Source organism: Sceloporus occidentalis, unplaced genomic scaffold, assembly GCF_023333645.1.
Source record: "Sceloporus occidentalis isolate IW3139 unplaced genomic scaffold, rSceOcc1.0.p SCAF_39, whole genome shotgun sequence".
Taxonomy (NCBI): Eukaryota; Metazoa; Chordata; class Lepidosauria; order Squamata; family Phrynosomatidae; genus Sceloporus; species Sceloporus occidentalis.
Window position 1 is genome coordinate 6,451,282 of NW_028317019.1, and position 22,085 is coordinate 6,473,366.

Here is a 22,085-nt window from a genome sequence, read left to right on the forward strand (position 1 = left end):
TATCTGTACTACAGCAATAATCCGGTTCAAAATGGCTTTAACTCTCCTGGTTCCATCCTATGGAATCCTGGGATTTGTAGTTTTTTGTGGCATGAGAGCTCTCTGGCAGAGAAGGCTAAGTGTCCAAAGGTAAAATCCCAGGATTCCAGAGCACTGAGATGTTAAAGCTGCTTCAAAGTGCCTTATATCTATAGTGCGGATGCAGCTTTCTTGGGAAAGGGGCTGATGCTGGGGAAAAGAGGAGGAATGCAGAAGGAAAGGAGGACGGACGGAGGGCCACTTGCAGCTGGACTAGCCTCCCTGAGCGGTCAAGACCTGAGCTGGGATGTGGACGATGGGCACTCTTAATATTAATATCAACATCTTTCACTATTGATTGTAATTAAGGAGGTGATCAGTTCCTCCTTTCAACAGCATCAGGAAAATGTCTCAAACTGTCAAGCGTTGAGGCAGAGGCAGCCTTTTTGCATTCTTGCTACCATTTTGTGCTGCTTGTGACTGTAGGATATAATGTTCCGGAACCTTCTCTGAGGCCTCAGTTGAACAGAGGCTCCTCTTTCTCTTCTGAGGCTCCAGAGTCAGAAGGAGGCCAGGCTCCTTGGGCCAAAAGGAAGGAAGTGTGTCCCTTTGTGCCTCTTACCCTAAATTTTGGGGTGAAGGAAGGAAGGAAGGAAGAGGGAAGGGGCCTGTGGGGTCTGAGGAAGGGGAGGCAGGGACTCAGGGCCAGTGGGGAAGCTGGGCTTTGGGGGCTGGGAGAGAGAGTTGGGAAAGAGACCCTCCCTTTGGGCCCTAGATGGGGAGGGTCCACCGGTCCTTGCCTCCCCCTTTGGGAAAGGAGACCCCTCAGCCCCTGGACTCACTCCTGCCACTCATTCCAAGAATGGCTGGGACTCAGAGGAGTTTCCTAGGCATTGTCACCTTCTGCCCTCCATGGCCATTGGCACTGACCTTTCCCCATTGCCTTCCCTCCCTCAGCCCTGTGGACCTCCTCCTCCTTCGCACTCAGAGCAACCCTTCTCTACGGCTGAGGGGACGGCCTCTGACCCAGGGAGGCTCCGGCCATAAAGAACTACAGAAGAGCCCTTTCTGAAGCTGCAGAAGTCAGTGTCCTTGTACTGAAGGTAGGTCTTTATTCCTGGAGCTGAAAGAGGACCTTTGTTTGAATGCTTCAGTCCAGGATTGTGTGGAAGGGTTGCAGCTGAGAGAGTGAACCCATGCTTTGCAGGCATAAAGCCCCAAATTCAGTCTCTGGCAGCATTGTCTTCCCAGAAGTTGGAAGTGAGATTCCAGACCCAGACACACAGTGCGCCAGTGAGTCCTTTGTGTGGGGACTGTGTGTGAATGTGTTATTTACTAGGGCGTTGTAAGATGTTAGTTTCAATGGGTTTATATAATGAATTTACATATGTCTTCACTTCCCAAAAATGAGCATAATCCAGGATGCAATCTTCACTCATAAACCTATACAGAAGAAGCAATGGAAATACAGAATAAACTTATATATCTAAAAGAAAGAACTTTTGAACAAGCTAACAAGCCAGGAAGATAGCTTGCTAATAAAATAAGGAAGTTAAAAGAACGAAAGATCATTACAGAAATAATGAAGATTCAATGTTAACATCTGGCCAAAATAAAATTAAGAAGACCTTCCAAAAATTCTATGGTAAATTGTATAAAGGATGTCAAATGTCTAGAGCCAAAATAGAGGAGTTTTTGGAAATACCTAATTTAAAGCCACTTTGTGGAAGCCATGCTCCATCTTCATTCCATGCCTGATGAGAGTGTTGGGTGCGAGGCATTGGAGAATCATCCACCTGTGTTTCTCTAGCCAGAAGCCAAAGGAAGGCATTCTCCTCTGAGGGCCACTGGGGAGGTCAGGAGGTTTCAGCAGATGATGCGCTCATTTCACATCTAGCTACAGGGACATAGCCAGGGTCCTCTCCAATTCCCCATCCCCTGACCCCCCTCCACTCTCACAAGGCATGGAGTGTCAGGACCATGGTCAACAGGTCTGAGGAAATGACATGCATGTGGCCACTAGATGGAGCTGTTGTGGAAGTCATTGACAGCTCTAGTGGCAGTTAGATGTGTCAGCATTTAAACAGTTATCATTGGAATGTTGATGCAACTGTCAGCTGTCATTCTCAACTGTCACTGAGGAAGAGTCAGACAGTGTGTGCCTCAGAGTGGGTTGTTACTGGTGTGGATGGTGGAGAGTGTCGATGTATATAGTGTTGTACACAGTGGAACTTCTTATAGGAATAAAAGCCTCATCTGAGAGAAGATTACAGTGTCTCTTTGCTCATTGAGAAAGCGACAGGTGTTTCTTCAGCTCACAATCTACTGACTACAGTTAAGGTGGAGAATCTGGCGGCATATGTTAACGTGTTGCCTCACGTGCTGCGCAACATAGCAACGTCAAAAGCATTTTAACATGGAGTGTCTGTTTTGTAGGGGAGCTGCAGTGAATCTATGCTAGGTCCAGGGGGCTTTGTTTGGTGCAGAGGGAGAAGGGGGCATATGTCACCTGCGTATCTCACTAGCAGCATGCTGTTCTCTGTGTCTTTGAGTGATGCAGGATTTCTTGACAAACCAAGCCTAACCCTAGTCTCTTTTCTCAGGAACTTCATCTCGGCTTCCTTGTATACAGCTTTGGGGCATATTTTACTGGAAGAGACCCAAGTGCAGGGCCACCAGGACCCCACTTCTCCACCCACCTAATGGACAACACAGAGGCCAAGCGGAGGGTGTTGTGCTCCAAGAGAAAGAGGCTGTCAAAGTACAACACCTCTTTGGTGAGTCGCCATCCTGACTATTAGAATCATAGAATCATAGAGTTGGAAGAGACCACTAGGGCCATCCAGTCCAACCCCCTGCCATGCAGAAAATCCAATTCAAAGCATCCCTGACAGATGGCCATCCAGCCTCTGTTTAAAGACCTCCAAGGAAGGAGACTCTATCACCCTCCGAGGGAGTGCATTCCACTGTCGAACAGCCCTTACTGTCAGGAAGTTCCTCCTAATGTTCAGGTGGAATCTCTTTTCCTGTAGCTTCCATCCATTGTTCCGGGTCCTGTTCTCTGGAGCAGCAGAGAACAAGCTTGCTCCCTCTTCAATATGACATCCTTTCAAATATTTAAACAGGGCTATCATATCACCTCTTAACCTTCTTTTCTCCAGGCTAAACATCCCCAGCTCCCTAAGTCGTTCCTCATAGGGCATGGTTTCCAGACCCTTCACCATTTTTGTCACCCTCCTTTGGACACGCTCCAGTTTCTCAATGTCCTTTCTGAATTGTGGTGCCCAGAACTGGACACAATATTCTAGGTGGGGCCTGACCAGAGCAGAATACAGTGGCACTATTACTTCTCTTGATCTAGACACTATACTTCTATTGATGCAGCCTAAAATAGCATTGGCCTTTTTAGCTGCCGCATCACACTGTTCACTCATGTTCAACTTCTGGTCTACTTGGACTCCTAGATCCCTTTCACACGTAGTTTCATTCAGCCAGGTGTCACCCATCCTATATCTGTGCATTTTATTTTTCCGCCCTAAGTGCAATACCTTACATTTCTCTGTGTTGAATTTCATTTTGTTAGCTTTGGCCCAGCTTTCTAGTCTATTCAGGTCATTTTGAATCTTGATCCTGTCCTCTGGGGTATTAGCTATTCCCCCTAATTTGGTGTCATCTGCAAATTTGATAAGTATGCTCCCAATTCTGTCATCCAGGTCATTGATAAAGATGTTGAATAGCACTGGGCCCAGGACAGAGCCCTGTGGGACCCCACTGGTCACTTCTCTCCAGGATGAAAAGGAGCCATTGTTGAGCACCCTTTGGGTTCGGCCGGTCAACCAATTACAGATCCATTTAACAGTTCCTTTGTCTAGCCCACATTTTACAAGCTTGTTTGCAAGAATGTCATGGGAAACCTTGTCAAAGGCCTTACTGAAATCAAGATATACTATATCCACAGCATTCCCTTCATCTACCAAGCTGGTAATTTTATCAAAGAAAGAGATTAGGTTTGTCTGGCATGACTTGTTTCTCTGAAACCCATGTTGACTTTTTGTGATTATGGCATTGCCTTCTAGATGTTCACAGACTCTCTGTTTAATGATCTGCTCCAGAATCTTTCCTAGAACTGATGTCAGACTAACTGGACGATAATTGTTGGGATCCTCTTTTTTCCCCTTTTTGAAGATGGGGACAACGTTTGCCCTCCTCCAGTCAGCTGGGATCTCTCCTGTTCTCCAGGAGTTTTCAAAGATTATTGCCAATGGCTCCGATATTACATTTGCCAGTTCTTTTAATACCCTTGGATGGAGTTCATCTGGTCCCGGAGACTTAAATTCATTTAGATCAATAAGGTGTTCCTCTACTATCTCTTTACTTATTCTGTGCTGAAATTCCCCTATTCTGTCCTCTGCTCCATTATCCTCAGGTTGAGCACCCTTTGCCTTTTCTGAGAAGACTGAGGCAAAGAAGGTGTTGAGTAATTCTGCCTTTTCTCTGTCTTCTGTTAGCATTTTGCCATCTTCTCCACGCAGTGACCCTACCGTTTCCTTCTTCTTCCTTTTGCTGCGGACATATCCAAAAAAACCCTTTTTATTGTTCTTAACCTCTCTAGCAAGCCTGAGTTCATTCTGCGCTTTAGCTTTTCTGACTTTACCCCTACACATGCCTGCTATTTCTTTGAATTCCTTTTTTGTGATTTCCCCCTTTTTCCATTTCTTATACATGTTCCGTTTCAAACTTAGCTCAGTTGAAAGTTCCTTAGTCATCCATCCTGGTTTCTTGAGACACCTCCCGTTTTTCTTTCTCACTGGAACTGTTTGAAATTGTGCCTTCAGTATCTCTCTTTTGAGAAACTCCCATCCATCCTGAACTCCTTTATCTTTTAGTATTTCTGACCATGGAATCGCCCTCAATACTTCTCTAAGTTTACTGAAATCCGCTCTCCTAAAGTCTAGGATGCGTGTCTGACTATGCCTGGCTTCTCCTTTCCACTGTATTACAAACTCCAGGAGAACATGGTCACTTCCACCTAATGATCCCACCACTTGCACCCCATTAACCAAGTCATCCTTGTTGGTTAGGATCAGATCTAAAATAGCTGACCCCCTTGTTGCCTCTTCCACCTTTTGGACCATGAAATTGTCTTCCAGGCAAGTGAGGAATTTGCTAGACCTTGAGGATTTTGCTGAGTTTGACTTCCAGCAAATATCAGGGTAGTTGAAGTCGCCCATCACTACTACATCTCTCCTTTCTGAGTGTGTGGTCATCTGTTCTAGAAAGGCATCATCCAATTCCTCAGTCTGACTTGGGGGTCTGTAGTAGACTCCCACTGTAACATCCTTGTTGTTTCCCTCCCCTTTGATTCTTATCCAGATGCTCTCCACCTGGCTTCCATGATTGATGTCCAGGATCTCTTCACTGGTGTAAATATCTCTGACATATAGTGCTATTCCTCCTCCTTTCTTGTTTGGCCTATTTCTCTTAAAAAGGTTATACCCCTCTATTTCCACATTCCAATCATGAGACTCATCCCACCAGGTTTCAGTGATGCCTATTATATCATATTTGCTTTGTTGTATTAGTTTCATTTGTGTCACTGCTGGCGCAGCTCATGAAAGTGAGTAGAGAACATATTGTCCCAGTTTGGCAGAGAAAGTTCAGGTTAATCCTCTGTCACCCCACTTTTTCAGGGGCTTTCAAAAATGTCCCGGTTTCTCTCTCCTCCTCCCACTTTCCCCCTTCTCCTCAACTCACTTCAGTTGCTGCAAAATGACTTCCAAGGAGTTTGCACCCCATCAACAGAAAAGGGGAAAGAGGAGAGGAGATAAGTTGCCAGGGTCTTCCCTTGCCAGGAGGCTGAGGCAAAAACAAACTGCTGTGCCCTTTCTAGCTTATGTGATCTTCCTCATAAACAACTTTGGCCATCCTCACCACTTTCTGATGTTGGTTGTCCACATGTTCCTTGCTTTTCCTGTCTGTGAAACGTTGGGGATATGGCAGACCATCTCTGGATCTAAATTGAGCATGGGCCCAGTGGACCTCAAGTCCAGAGTACTCCCCAGAACTGGTTTTTAAAAATGACATTTGCCTCCGAAATTTGGCAAAAAATGGCTAAATGCACCATAATTATTTTGTAGGTAAATGTACTATATGTCTTGGGATAGTCAGTATCCTAATCCATCCTCAATATCCCAGCCATGACCTAAATTATATTTTTTATTATATTTTAAATTATATTTAAAAGATTCGAGACAAACTGGATCTCAAAGGCAGTAGCTTTTCTGTATACGTCTCATATGATGGACAAACGAGACAAAGTCTTTAATGAATATCTATTGAGGAAACCTTTCATTAATAACTGGCTAACTGAAAAAATGTTTTACATTGGACTTCCACTTTGGGTTTCCCCACAGGATGCTTTTTTAGGCCAATGGGGAAAAGATCAGAAATGGATAAGGTACAGAGACATATTAACTCATGATAATGAAGGAAACGTTATATTAAGGTTAAAGGAAGAAATCATAACTAAAATAGGCCATATGAATTGGTTGAATTATATTCAACTTAAAGAAGGAATCATAGAATCGTAGAGTTGGAAGAGACCACAAGGACCATCAAGTCCAACCTCCTGCCATGCAGGAATTCACCATCAAAGCATGCCCAACAGTATGCAAAGGAATCTTGTAGCACCTTGAAACCAACTAAAAGGAAGAGATTGGCAACATGAACCTTCATGGCCTTGTGGCCAATTCATCATGTGCATGATAGACCTTGTCACAATAGGTCTACCAAGCCAGATTTACAAAGGATAAGAGTTTATTTGGTTTTGAAAAAGAATATAACGAATATTAATGAAAGAAGCTGAAAAAATATATTATGTAAAATATATAACATCTTACTGAAAAGATCCCTTGAAGAAGTGGAAATTAAAGATTGTATGATAAAATGGGTTGGAAAAATGGGGGAAAGCTGGATTAAAAACAAAATAATTACTGTAGCACAAAAAATAAAAGAAAATTATTTTAAAGTTGTAAATAGATGGTATCAAACACCATTCTCACTAGAAAAAATTATAAATTAAAGGATAATCGGTGTTGGAGATGCCAAAAAAAAATCGGTACATATTTGCATATGTGGTGGCAATGCACATATATAAAGTCTTTTTGGGTCAAGATTCATTTGGAAATAAAGTTAATATTAAAAACAGATTTTGAATTTGGACCAGAAATATATCTGTTAAACAAGACTTCATTACTAGACCCAGAGGAAGAAAGGAAATATTGGGAAATATTATTATACTTAATATTGGCTGCCGGAAGGATAATAGCAAAGAACTGGAAATTACCTATAAACCCACAAATAGAGACTTGGCAAAACAAAATACGGGAATTGAAAGATCTAGACAGATTAACAGCATTAATAAACAAGAAGGATATGGTTAAATGGGAAAAGGATTGGGAAGCTGTCAGACTTTATTTAGCGGCTGCTCAGTAAGGAGAGGTACAAGAAACAAAACCTTTCTATTCATACCTAGAGATAGGGGAATAAGATGTTGTATTAAAAGATAAAATTATACAGTTTCTTGTGGAGAGTTATCAGGTATAAGCCTAATATATAACAGATTTATAGCTTGTTGATATATATTTTTATGTATCTTGTTGTAAACATGCAAGCTTTGTAAAAAAAAGATATATATATATTCATAAAATAAAAAAGACAGTAGCTTTTTGCTTGCTAACATAATTTAAAGTTTATTTCCTGGACTGAATTCTGAAGTGATGACATAATATTAGATGCACCATGTGCTTTCCTCCCCTTTTGCTTAGTCTCTCTCTGGATGAGAGCTATTTTCTATTTCAGGTGACCTTTGCAGATGTGGCAGTATATTTCACGGAGGAGGAATGGAAACTGTTGACGAAGAAACAGAGACTTATGTACAGTTATGTGATGATGGAGAATTATCAGAATGTGGCCTCTGTGGGTAAGGAACCGGAATCCATTCTCCTTTCTATAAAGACTGAGGGCCCTTTCATAGTATATTATCATGTCGCTATGGTTGCACTAGAATTACAGAATCATAGAGTTGGAATAGATCACAAGGGCCATCCAGTTCAACCCCCTTCTGCCCTGCAGGAATACACATTCAAATCACCCCCAAGAGATGGCCATCCAGCCTCTCTTTAAAGACCTCCAAAGAAGAGGACTCCACTTAACTCTAAGGGAGTATATTCCACTGTCACCAAGTTCCTCCTAATGTTTAGGTGCAGCCTCTTTCCCTGTGGCTTGCATCCATTGTGGTGTCTCCTTTTCTCTGTAGCAGCAAAAGGCAAGCCTACTCCTTGCGCAACATGTCAATCTTTCAAAAATTTAAACATGGATATCATATACACTCTTTATCCTGTGTAAATTTACAGCGCTTCATAAATAAAAGTTAATAATTAATAATAATAATAATCTTCTTTTCTCCAGGCTAAACATAACAAGCTCTCTAAGCTGCTCCTGGTAGAGTTTGATGGTTTCCAGATCATTCACCACTTTGGTTACCCTCCTTTGGGCATGCTTCAGTTTGTCAACATCCATTTTCAACTGTGGGCCTCAGAACTGGACACAGGATTATTCCAAGTGAGGCCTGACCAAAGCAGAATAGAGTGGCACTATTACTTCCCTTGATCTAGAAACTATTCTTGTGTTGATGCAGCCTAGAATCACATGGGCCTTTTTAGCTGCCACATCACACTGTTGGCCCATGTTCAACTTGCGGTCTACTAGGAGTCATAGATTCCTTTCAAGCGTAGTTTAATTGTGATAGCTACATAATGTAGAATATTTGAATCTGTAGTTCAGTGAGGTACTATTGCTCTCCAGGTTCTAAGGATTCTAATTACTCCATCCTAAACTGCCAATTCTAGGATTTTATGGGAAGAAGCCATGGAGATTAATGCTTTTCACACCCAAATGGTACTCAGCACATCCCTGAGCAAGTTTCCTACCTTTTTTGGCCCTTCTTCCATCCTTTTAACGTTCTGGAGAGTCTTCTTGGGGGAAAGCCCTCCCTTGGGCCTGCAATGACTCAGAGAGGACCCAATAGTGGCAAAACGGCCTCCACTTCCCCAAAGGGATGCTGTGGGATGCTGAGGGGCAAAATATTATTTCATTCCCCACCAGGCAATAAAATGTGGGGTTGCCACTGAGATCTCCTCCAAACCCCATCAGTAGTCCATGCCTGTCTTATAAATGTTTTAAGGCTGCTCCCTGGTGCTTGACCCTCACCAAAACTGGAGTCCAGGTCCCAGCCCCCTTGCACTGCCTTTGCCAATGAGTTATTTGTATATTGATTATCCTGCCTTTCTCAACAAATGGGCCTCAAAGTATCCCTTTTATGCATCACATTCTGTGGGTATGTGTCTGTGATAGACAGAGGGAAAGTGAAAAAATAGAAAAGCAGGGAAGAGATGCTGAAAATGAGATGCTGAAGTGGTGCAGATGGGCAAGAGGGAAGGCTGGAGAGCGGAGGGCAAAAGGGAAGGAGATCTGGCAGATGGAAGCCAGGAGGGGAAGGCGGGAGTAAAGCCAGGATCACCTAGCTCTGTGCGGAGAGGAAAGGACCTCTGGGAAGGGCCAGGAGAGGGGCCTGGGGGATTGGGAGGCAGCCACCAACCTGAGATTTTAAGAACTGAACTGGTGAGAACCAGTTCAGGTCCTTGTTTTCAAACATGTTAAGGGGCTCCATTTTGAAATTATGAGCAATGTCTATGAAGAGAGGAAAGGGCAACACAAAAATTCCTTTTTGTCCAATGTTTCTTTTCCAACCTGAGCTTGCTTAGCTCCATGGTTGATTCCAGAGGCCCTTTGTTACCCGAAATGCTGGAGTCTGGGGAGGACACTCCCAAGTGCTATGCTTTTAGGGGAATTTCAATAGCTCAAAGGAGAGGTTGGTGCAACAGTGACCTCAGGAGCCATCCCATTCTGGACACACTCCACCCCCAGAGTTTGCAGAATTCCGTGTATTCTTGAGCCCTATTTAAATGAATGGGGCTCTGCGCAATGGAGCGGCCACGCCAGCCACGTACACAGGTTCCATCAACCCTTATGGTATTGGCAGTGCACTGCCCACTTTTCACACTTAAAAGTAAGTCACAGACACAGCTGATTTCATTGAAATCTTTGGAGGTTCTCTATTTTGAGTTGCAAAATAATAAAAATATTTGCAAGCCCTCCTCTCTGACTTCCATCATGTTCACCATCTCTTGTATACACAACTCCAATCCAATCCTATCCACAGCAATCCACATGTGAGCTGTATACTCTATTGGTTGTGATCCATCTCCTGGTGCCACACAGCATGAAGCATCCGCTGCAGTTAGCTTGCATCATGCCATGTGCTCAGACACAGCACTTTCTGGCCGTCTCACAGGATAAGATGCCACTTTTCAATCAAAATATTTATACACATGTTTAAAGGAATCTTTTTTCAACAGTCTGTATGACTATCTGTTTCTACTGAAGATAGTTCCCCACAACCTCTTCTTTGCCAACTCCTGTGAGTAAGGATATAATCATTTCATGGATTTGGGCATCTGCAACAGGGTCATGCTCAAGTCACCCACCCCAACTTTATTAATTTAATATCAAATAGGGACGCATGAACGTAGGGCTAAATCTTGGGCTAAAACCTTTCTCTCTTAACTCTGATATTCAGTATTATCTGTCGTTATCCTTCTTTACAGAAGAACTTATCAGTCATGAGAGAGTCCACACATCAGAGAAGCCATACAACTGCCAGCATTGTGTGAACTGTTTTTCTCAGCAGTCAACCCTACTGACACACCAGAGAGTCCACTCAGGAGAGAAGCCATACAAATGCCAGCATTGTGGGATCTGTTTTTCTTGGCAGTCAGCCCTACTGATACACCAGAGAATCCACTCAGGAGAGAAGCCACACAAATGCCAGCATTGTGGAAAATGTTTTTCTTTGAAGTCAGACCTAGTGAGACATCAGAGAGTCCACACGGGAGAGAAGCCATACAAATGCCAGCATTGTGGGAAATGTTTTTCTTGGATGTCAATCCTAGTGAAACATCGGAGAGGCCACACAGGAGAGAAGCCATACAAATGCCAGCATTGTGGGAAATGTTTTTCTCGGAAGTCAGTCCTAGTGATGCATCAGAGAGTCCACACTGGAGAGAAGCCATACAAATGCCAGCATTGTGGGAAATGTTTTTCTCGGAAGTCACACCTAGTGACACATCAGAGAATCCACACTGGAGAGAAGCCATACAAATGCCAGCATTGTGGGAAATGTTTTTCTCGGAAGTCAGACCTAGTGAGACATCAGAGAGGCCACACAGGAGAGAAGCCACACAAATGCCAGCATTGTGGAAAATGCTTTTCTTCGAGGTCAGACCTAGTGAGACATCAGAGAGGCTACACAGGAGAGAAGCCACACAAATCCAACCAGTGAACGAACATTATTTTTGTAAAGAAGGAATACAAAAATCTTTTTTCAATCCAGCGGTTCTAAGAAAAGGCTCTTATCATTTTATTTGTATGGTTTTTCTGTCCATATGTCTGTTCGTCTTTTAAAGTTGTGTTTTGTTAAGTTTAGGTTTTAATTGCTACTAGTATAGATAATCGCTTTGGTTTATAAATTTGGCTGGGGATTATGGGTCTTGGTTTATGTTAGTTAGAGGGGGGCTGGGATTTGTTGCATCTATCTAGAATAGCAATGATAGCATTTGGAATTTGTGGAATGTTGGCTGAAGAAAGTTGGGGACCGGTAGTAACAGAAAGGGAGCTAGCTTCTTCGAATGTCTGGGGCAGGGAGAGATTGTGCGTGTGAGAAGGATGGCAAAGTGGGGCTGGTTAATAGTGGGGGATAGATGGTGGGAATTGTAGGTGGGGGGTAGGTTTGGTAGAAGGTGGTGTTTTAGGTTTGGGGGTTTCAATATATTCTTTAGCCTGGGGGGAAGTTCTGGCTTAAACACTGAATTTCTGACTATGTGTTTTCAATAAAGGTCTTTGCTATTTCAACACACTGGACTTTTTGATGCACAGAAGTTGAGAATTTGCACAAAACTGACACTTTCTTCTCTCCTCAGTCCTCAGCTCCATTCCCAGACATAAGAACAGCAGAGGCAAACACACATACATCTATATATATGTCTATATATATCTATACAGTATTCACAGAGAGACTATTTCCAAAGCAGAGCCTTCCTTTCCTGCCTTTTCTGGGCTCCATTGTGGCTTCTTCAAAATCTCATCAAAGGAAGGAAGGAAGGAAGGAAGGAAGGAAGGGGAGGCTGCTGAACCCCGGCGCTCTCCTTCCATTCCCTCAAAGGCTGCGAGTGGAATAAACTGCAGCAGCAGTAAGAACCTGGTGATCCCTGCACATGATCAGAAGGGTCCTTTAGATGTAAGTGTGCATGCGCAGTCTCAGACCTGAAGCCATTGCTACTTTTACAGTCTGTTATGAGGGAGGGAGGGAAGTGGGGAGAGCTCTCATTCCTTCGGAGGAATGGCTGGAGGGTCTTCTGGGGGGCCCTTTGGGGGTTATAAGTAGGAAAGAAGGCCCTCTTCTCCCCCAAAGAAAGGCAGGGGGCCTGCTAGGCCTCCTCTCCCTCTTTCCTTCACTGCTTCCTCCTCGGAGGATTCCTTGGGGCCCAGGTACTAGGGGGGTTATTATAAGAAAAGAGGGCAGGAGGTACACTTGGAGAGAGGTATGGCATAGAGGGGATCAGGATTCAAAGGTAAAAAGGACTTTGAGGAGCCCCCTCCCTCCTGGAAAGTGGGGAAGAGGAAAGACCCTCCATTCTGATGCCTCATTTGGAGAATATTTTTGTGCCATACAAAGAGCATCAGACAGAATAGCATTGGAAACAACATTTTTCATGTGGGAGGATTTTTCCCTGGAGTATTGGGGGAGGGGGCTCTGTCTGGGGGGGAGAGAAGAGCCAAGAGAAGGCAGATGGAGGGACCCAAAGCCCCTTCTGGGGAGAGGGACACCCCCTTGGCAACTTGGGAACTAGGCTTAGAGGCCCACAAGATCTGGATTTTCCTTCACAACGACCCTGCGAAGGAGGACCAGCAGAAAGACCCTCAGCCCCAGAAAGATTACCCCCCTCCCGGTTCAGAGAAAATGCTGAAAGGGCCTTGGACCCCCTTGAAGGGATGTAGGTTAAAGGATGAGAAGGAAGGAAGGAAGGAGGAAGGGAGGGAGGGAAAATGCCAAGGGTAGAGAAGCATAAAGGGACTGCTGAAGTGGGGAGGGGAGCATCTGGGACCTGATCCACAAATCCACCTCTCGGAATGCATTATTAGATCCTACCACAGCTCATCTGATGCTTTAAATGACCATTTCACAGATAAAATCTCTCAGATAAGAGCCAACTTGGATGCCAGCATTATTATTATTATTATTATTATTATTTCTAGCACACCCTATCACGGAGAAACTGGGTGAGTTACAACAATAAAATACATAGGTTACAATAAAATCCAAAAGAAATCAATCCCTATGCCCACTCTACCGATCCCTATACTAAAACTGAATTAAACAATGATAGTATAAAAACAGTAAAACAGTAAAAACATTCCATTAAAATTGTTCAATTTGTTGTCTACTTGGACTCCTAGATCTGTCTTGACGTGCCTCCTAAAATTCATTGAATGGCTCTCACTAAAGACAAAGGTCTGTGTCCCATTGTATCCAACCCCCTTAGTGGCTTTCATCTTAGTGGGACATTGAATCCATGTTGGTTTTAATCTTGACTGTCCAAGACATTGAATTTATTGGGGGGAAGAGAGTTGAGTAAAAAGTTTGGGGTGGATTTAATGTTCCCCTGCCCTGACCTCCGTTACTTTAAGGATAAATTCTCAGTGGGGAGGAATAACTAACTCTCTTTCCAAGACAGCCAGATGCGAACACGCTGCCAAACTCTAAAACACATGGAAAGTGCATAGGCTTCTTCTGTACCTTGTCAGTTAGTTCCAGGTCATCATCTGATTCTATGAGATCCATGTTTCTGTAGCCATGCCAGTAAGATCCCAGCGGCAAATGTGAATCATCCTCCAATCCGCATTCAATAGGCTGCTTTGACTCCATAGGTCAGAGAAAACCTGTCCATTTGAACAAAGAGTAGAAAGATGAGGTGGTGCCCCTTTTCCATATCGCGGCTTTTCTCCTAAGGCCAAGAACCTATTGCATAAAAGTGTCCCAGACTCACTTGGCTCCTTCCTCTGGGTCCGAAAGAATTGTCTGGTTCACAATCGCCGTCTCTTCTTCATTTCGCATGATCCCTTTGCCATTCATCTTAAGGCCAGACAATTTTGGGGAGGGACCTTTCTTCTTTCCAAGTCCTTTGTCTGGAGAAGATTTTTGTTTTAAGTATAAGAACGGTCTAACAAATAAATACAATTTTACCTCAGCAAATTAAGTGAAACTCAGAAGAAGAATCATAGGAAATATCAGGCAGTACTCTCTTCATCATGTAAACCTTCAACAGGTTCGCTAGTGGTCAAGTTGAAGGTAGGGATGTAAAGAATATTCTCCAAAATTCGAAAATTAGGAGAAATATGCCTAATTCGACAATTTCTATAACATTTTAGAGAGAGAAATTCTGAGCAGTTCTCGATCAATGAGTAAGAATTTTGATGGCTAGTCATTTCGAAATGAAAGAGAGAGAAGAAACCTTCATCTGACTCTCGATGGCCACTATTTGCATATTTTGTGTAAGAAAAGCTACCATTCATCCTGGAGGCTATTTCCTTTGTTAGGGTGATTTGCTCCAACTTTGCTTAATCACAGCTTTGCTTTGAAAAACAAAAGATAACAAAAGGTGAGGCTTCTGCCCTTTATGCCATGCTCTGACATTCAAATTCTCACAGAAGAGAATAACTTCAAATCTCAAAACTTAGCAGGAAAGGTCTTGGCCACAGTTTTTTGGAGTAAGACAGGTATTTTGATGATAAAAAAATGACTAATCACTTTGATGAAATACAGTTACATCACTATGATCTGGAGACTACCTTGCAGTGGAGACATTGATTTGGGTTCTCCAAGGCCAAGAAATTCAAGCACACACACACACACACACACACACAATGCAAAATAAACGTAGGTTTGCCTTAGCATCACCTTGAGAGAGCTGGAGAGAGATGTTTGTCATGCCCTGTCGCTGAGGCTGAGAGAATGTGCCAATTATTATTATTATTATTGCATGACCTCTTAGCATCACCATGGGAGAGGTGCAGAGAGAGAGGGCAGGGAAATGTCTAACAATCTGTAAGCTGCTCTGATAGCACCACAGACTGCTGGGAACTGCAGTCTAATAAGGCTGCACACTGCAGAAATAATCCAGTTCGACAATACTTTAATGCTATGGAAACTCCTGGGATTTGTAGTATGTTGTGCCACCAGAGCTCTCTGACAAAGAAGGCTAAATGTCTCACAAATACCCAGATACTGTTGTTGTTGTTGTTGTTTTCTTATATCCCTGGCACAGACTCTCAGCCTCAAAGGGAGGCACTGCCCCCCCCCCCCCCCAACAAGCCTTGCATGCCAGGAGAGTCCTAAAAGTCACAACACACGACAACAGCCATGTTTCCAAGAGGTCATGGGGAAAGGGAGCTCAGGGCTTGGATGGCCATAGGAGCCCTCTGGGAGGCCTTGGGCAAGTCACACTCTCTGGGTCTCAGAGGAAGACACTGGCATGTCCTCATTGCAAGAGCCCTCTAAACACACACAAAACCCACATCCCCCCCCCTTCTTGCCCCGTTTTGCCAGGGTCCTCCCAAAGCACTGAGAGTGCCCACCAGAAGGCAACAAACATCAACAGCCAAGTGGGTCACACTGTCTCATCAGGATGACACTGGAAGATGGGACAAACCGAGGGTTTTATTGGCATAAAGAGGAGTTTTGTCATGGGATGCCCCTGAAGCTGAGATAGTGTGACCCTTACAGATGAGAAGGGGAGGGGTCGGGTGCCAAGTGGCAATGCTCTTCTGCCAAGCAGGAATCCTCAATTAGGAGCAGAGTAGGGTGTGATGGCAAGAATTCTGCCATGAATAAAACCTACCATGAAGGAATACCTAGGAGTTGGAGTTGAAGCTGAGAGGATGTGACTCGCCCAAGGTCAGCCAGTGAATTTCTATGGTGAACTGGGAGGATCCCAGCTCAGCCATGTAAATCCACAGGGTGACATTGGGTAAGTCACACTCTCTCATTCCTGGAAATTCTGCACTCTCCTTGCCAATAATAATAATAATAATAATAATAATAATAATAATAATAATTATTATTATTATTATTATTATTTATGCCCAGCTCTTCAGCCAAAAGGCTATCAGAGCAGCTTACAAATGACTAGATATTTCCCTGCCCTCAGGCTTGCAATCTAAAGGGACAAGAGACAAAAGGAGAAGCGAATGGCAGGGGGAAAGTTCAGCAGATCCTCATTCTCCCACATTCTCTTTTGTGAGGGTCACATTCTCTCAGCCTCAGAGGCAAGACATGACCAACTCTCTCTCTCTGCACCTCTCTCATGGTGATGCTAAAGTCATGCAATAATAATAATAATAATAATAATAATAATAATAATAATATCCCTTACCCAAAATGCTGAGGACTAGATGTATTTTGGAGTATTTCAGAGTTTGGTATATTTTTATACAGTATGTCTAATGGGATATACTGGGAGATGAGATCCATGTATGTCTCATATGCATCTCATAGACATAGACTGAAGGTAATTTAATGCACAATATTTTTAAAATAATGTTGTGCTTCTGCACACTGAGCTGATAATTTAGGTTTCAGAAGTCCAGAGAAAGGAGACTCAGACTCTACTCTGGACATTTCTCCTGAGAATGGACTCATGTTTTCAAAAACAGTCATTTCTGGATTTTTGCAACAACAAAAAAGAGGAGCACCACAGACTGCTGGGAACTGCAGTCTAATAAGGCTATAGTATATCTTTCTACAATGTAGATGGACACCTCCATTACATAATTTGTTGAGGATGCTTTGACTGGGAGTTCCTGCATGGCAAAATGGGGTAGGACTGGATAGCCATTCTTGGGGTCTCTTCCAACTCTATGATTCCATGATTCTATAGCAATCTGAGCCTACTGTGATTTTAATTGTTTTTAAATGTATAAAGGTATAAAGGCTTATAATGCAAGCCATGCACTGATGGACTATTGCACTATAATTTTTTATTGATTGATTTTATACCCTGCCTTTCTCCCAAAATAGGATTCTCTTAAAGGGGTTTGTTTATTATAAAAAGAAAGGAACGTATAATGGCTTGGAATTAAAAATTATGGTTGATAGATAGATAGATAGATAGATAGGTAGGTAGGTAGGTCTTGGAATTAAAAAGTGTGTGTGTGTGTGTGTGTGTCTTAAAATTAAAAATCCCTCTTGGAAGTGGGAATGAAATGTGTGGATGCAGCCTGGGTTCTTAACTCAGCTCAGAAGTTGGAATACAGTGTCTCAAAGCATGAGCAGAGTGCCTCTGAGCATGAACAGAGTGGCTGCCGCTCATTGCTTGAGCAGCTGCACTTTGCTTGATCGAGATGAATTTATCTGATGTAAACACCTTCAGAGGAAGGACTCAGTTTGCATCTGCACTGAAAAAATAATCCAGCTGGCCACTTTAACTGCCCTTGGCTCCATGTTGTGAAATGCTGGGATTTGTAGTTTGTTGCAGAACCTGACAGATGACTCAACAGGTCCTCAAAACTACAGATCCCAAGATTCCATAGCACGAAGCCATAACGGAAGTTAAAGTGGTGCCATCGAGGTGTCAAGGGTAAACGCTCGACCCTCTTTTTGTGTCTTGGGGGGGCTCTTAGCCTCTCAAAATGGTGACACTTAGTCTTGACCCCCCCTTCCCAAAATCCTGGCTACGTCCCTGGTGGGTCACACTGTCTCAGCTTGAGGGGCATCCCATGGCAAAACTCCTCTTTATGCCAAGAAAACCCTCAGTTTGTCCCATCTTCCAGTGACATCCTGATATTGAACAGGGGTCAGACTACATGTCCTCTAGGACATGCTACTAGAGAGGTCCCTTCCTCACCACTATTCCCTTCTCCTTTTGTGTTGTGTCTTGTTAGATTGTAAGCCTGAGGGCAGGGAACCGTCCGATTAAAAAGATTGTATGTACTGCACTGTGTAAATTTGCAGTGCTTTATAAATAAAGGTTAATAATAATAATAATAATAATAATAATAATAATAATACATGTCCTCTAGTATGCCATGTATTCCTATGTATTACTTCATAGGAGAAGGGGGTTGGACTGGATAGTCCTTGAGGGTCCCCTCAACTAGCATTTCTTGTTGGGACTGTTTATTTTTCCCTTTTGTGTATGTGCCTTAATGTTTTTTTAAGCATAGGAATGTTGTTTAAACCTCTGCCAAACTTCCTTTTGACATGGTAATTGAGTTTGAAATGCAAAGTAATTAGCGTAATTATTCACCTTGTCTTTTATTGTCATTCAGAGACATCTGTGAAAAATATTTCGCTAGTTGCTGAAAGGGAGAGAAGAAATCACCCTTTGAAAGAGAGATTTGTGGAACGAATATTTTTTTAAAAAGTTCTCCTCAAGCTCTCAGTTAACGAGAAGAAAAACATGGGTTTCTCTAATCACTACATACAAATGCCAGCATTGTCGGAAATGTTTTTCTTCAAAGGGAGACTTAGGCGGGATACAGAAGGGCAGGGGAAGACGTCTTGGAGGTGTATTCTGCTGAATACGGAGCCTCCAGACCGCCCACCCCGGGGGCGTGGCTCAGGTGTATGGGGCTTCCACATGGGGGGGCAGTGAAGACGCCTCACCTGGGGCCGTTTCTGACCCGCAGTTTCCAAACCGCCTCCTCGGAGGACGCTGCAAAGAGAGAGGCAGCTTCCTCACAGGCAGCCAAAAACGGGGCTTTTTTTTTTCTTTTGCCGGCTGGCGGATGCACAGCTGCGCAGCTGCAGCGCTAAGCAGCGGCGGCAGAAAGCTTATGTGCACATTTAAAGCGCCCAAGCCCCTTTAAAACTTTTTCCCTTGCGCTGCCCAAGAACAATGGTGGTCTCCTGCCAGCTGGTGATCAGCTGGTGTTGGCATCCTTGTCCGCTTGCACGTTGCCAATGTCACCAGCATCATAAATGCCTCCTCTCCTTTGGTCCCCGCGCTCTTGCTGAATCTGCAATGCACAGCCACAGCTGTCGCCGCTGCCACTGCTGTCCCCCTGCCATCCCCCATCACCTCCCTTGTACATATGTAAATATTTAAAGTTTTAGGGGTTTTTATTGGTAGGTGAAAATGGCACAGGAATGTGTGTAGGGGTTCACTTTAAATTCCAAACTTTCCCCGATTCTAGCAGCGCATGCGTACATGTTGCTCTAGGGTTAGGGTTAGGGTTAGGGTTAGGGTTAGGGTTAGGGTTAGGGTTAGGGTTAGGAGTCTTAAAATGCGCTGCAGCTGTGCTGCAGCTTCCACACCTGCATGGCAGCTGACACTGCAATTAAAGCCTGACTGCAAACTGCGCATGTTCCAGGACCCCGACTCATTATGTGACGCAGCAGACACGGAGCCTTTAAATGGGCAACTTAAATTAGCAGCGTAACAATTCTGGCGTACCGGTGCAGCAGCTTACAGACAGAGCTGCGCAGCTGCGCATCATACAGAAAAGAAGCAGGGAAAAGCAGCACCTTTTTAATGCCACTTCTTCCCGCTTGGGGCATGCGGGGGGCGTGTTCATGGCGGCATTCAGGTAAGGGCCGTCTGAAGGCTCTACCTTCATGACGTCATGAACACACCCCTTTTTGCCCGTCTGTATCCCGCCTTAGTGAAACATCAGAGAATCCACACAGGAGAGAAGCCATACAAATGTCAGTATTGTGGGAACTGTTTTTCTTTTAAGTCGAACCTAGTGATACATCAGAGAATCCACACAGGAGAGAAGCCGTACAAATGCCAGCATTGTGGGAAATGTTTTACTTCAAAGTCAGACCTAGTGAGACATCGGAAAGTCCACACAGGAGAGAAGCCATACAAATGCCAGCATTGTGGGAACTGTTTTTCTCGGCAGTCAAACCTAATGGTACACCAGAGAATCCACACAGGAGAGAAGCCATACAAATGCCAGCAGTGTGGAAAATGCTTTTCTTGGAGGTCAGGCCTATTCAAACACCAGAGAGGCAACACAGGAGAGAAGCCACACAAATCCAAGAAGTGAATGAACATTATTTTTGTAAAGATGGAATACAAAAATATTTTTTCAATCCAGCGGTGTTTAAAAGCCCTTATGAATTTATTTGTACAGTTTTTCTGTCTATATGTCTGTTTATGTTTTAAAGTTATGTTTTGTTGAGTTTAGGTTTTAATTGCTACTAGTATAGATAATTGCTTTGGGTTATAAATTTGGCTGGGGATTATGGGTCATGGTTTAGGTTAGTTAGATGGGGGGCTGGGATTTGTTGGAGCTAGCTAGAATACCAATGATAGCATTCAGAATTTGTGGAATGTTAGCTGAAGAAAGTTCGGGACCGGTAGTAACCGAAAGGGATCTAGTTTCTTTGACTGTCTGGGGCAGGGAGAGATTGTGCATGTGAGAAGGATGGCAAAGTGGGGCTGGTTAATAGTGGGGGATAGATGGTGGGGATTGTAGGTGGGGGCTAGGTTTGGTAGAAGGTGGAATTCTAGGTTTTGGGGTTTCAGTATATTCTTTGGCTTTGGGAGGGCAGTTCTGGCTTAAATACTGATTTTCTGACTATGTGTTTTCAATAAAGTTCTTTGCTATTTCAACACACCGGACTCTTTGATGCACAGAAGTTGTGAATTTGCACAAAACTGACACTTTCTTCTGTCCTCAGTCCTCAGCTCCATTCCCAGCCATAAGAACAGCAAAGGCAAACACACACAAGAGATACGAGCCGACTTTGATGCCAGCATAATATAATAAGAAAAGATTTATTTCTAGCCCGCTCTATGAAGGAGACACTGTGCTGGTTACAACAACAACATACATCGAGGTTACAATCCAATCCAAAAGAAATCAATCCCTATGCCTACCCCCCTCCCGATCCCAGTACTAAAACAGGATTAAACAATGACAGTATAAATGTTGGGAGAAAATGCAGAGATGAACTCAGAGTAATCTTGGAAGCTTGTGAGTAGATAGACAAACTGGCAGACTGGAGCTTTGCCAGGAAACACAGCTGCTAGATTAAAGCACCGTAGGCTGGCTTTTCTCCAAAGAGGCACAGTTTATTTTTGGTTGCAAAACATACACAAGAGCTAGACCAACACCAACCACCAATTCCAAAACCCACACTGTACAATGATGATTTGAGCTTATATACACATTTACCATGTGGCAATCTAGCTCAACCCCTTCCTGTACAATTTCCTGTGTTACCTGGATTACTGTCCACTATTCTAGATGACACAGCATATTTCCATAAGTGCTATGCGCTCTCTGGCACACTCCGCCACAATCTTGGACAATCCCCTGCTGTCTGGAGCCACAGCTGCAACCAATTCCTGGTTAAGAGCAGCGAGTGTCCATTAGCTTCTCTGCCACATCGGAACATTTTCAATGCTGCTCCATACCTCAACAATAAAAACAGTAAAACAGTAAAAGCATTTGATTAAAATTATTGAGGCTATAGGTGAGGTGTCCAGTGACTCTGTGAATAAGATCATACTGGGTCAATTTGAATCTGTGAGTACCGAGGATGTGGACAAGCTCCTTGGAAGTGTGAAGAAGACAACTTTCCCTCTCAACCCTTGCCCTTCATGGCTGATCTTCCAAGGAGGAGATGCACTTAGGACTCACCTGAGCTATATCATAGATGCATCTCTTAGGGAGGGCTATTTTCTATCTTGCTTAAAGAAGCAGTGATGCGGCTGCTTCTGAAAAAGCCCTCCCCAGATCCCTTGGACATGAAGAATTACAGAGCGGTCTCCCGTCTTTCATTTCTCTTCAACTCCAAATGGTCTTGGATGAAACAGATTACCTAGATCCATTTCAACCTGGCTTCAGGATGGGATACGGAGTCAAGATTGCTATGC

General features: G+C 43.6%; 2 protein-coding genes across 3 annotated transcripts in view; both read left to right on the top strand.

Annotated features, from left to right (window-relative positions):
• The window catches only part of LOC149290483 (uncharacterized), a 426,035-nt gene that overhangs the window by 162,530 nt on the left and 241,420 nt on the right, over positions 1–22,085 (top strand). The gene's annotated exons all lie outside the window — the stretch shown is intronic.
• On the top strand, positions 1,040–11,859 carry LOC149290489 (uncharacterized). Of its 2 annotated transcripts, none has more exons than XM_089489238.1 (4): positions 1,040–1,121; positions 2,622–2,795; positions 7,845–7,999; positions 10,746–11,859. In XM_089489238.1, exons 3-4 carry the CDS (start codon positions 7,951–7,953, stop codon positions 11,477–11,479), a joined length of 783 nt encoding a protein of 260 aa, XP_089345364.1. In that variant the 5' UTR covers positions 1,040–1,121; positions 2,622–2,795; positions 7,845–7,950; the 3' UTR covers positions 11,480–11,859. The 2 variants fall into 2 exon arrangements, with proteins under 2 accessions (XP_089345364.1, XP_089345363.1); XM_089489237.1 differs by having other exon boundaries at positions 7,879–7,999.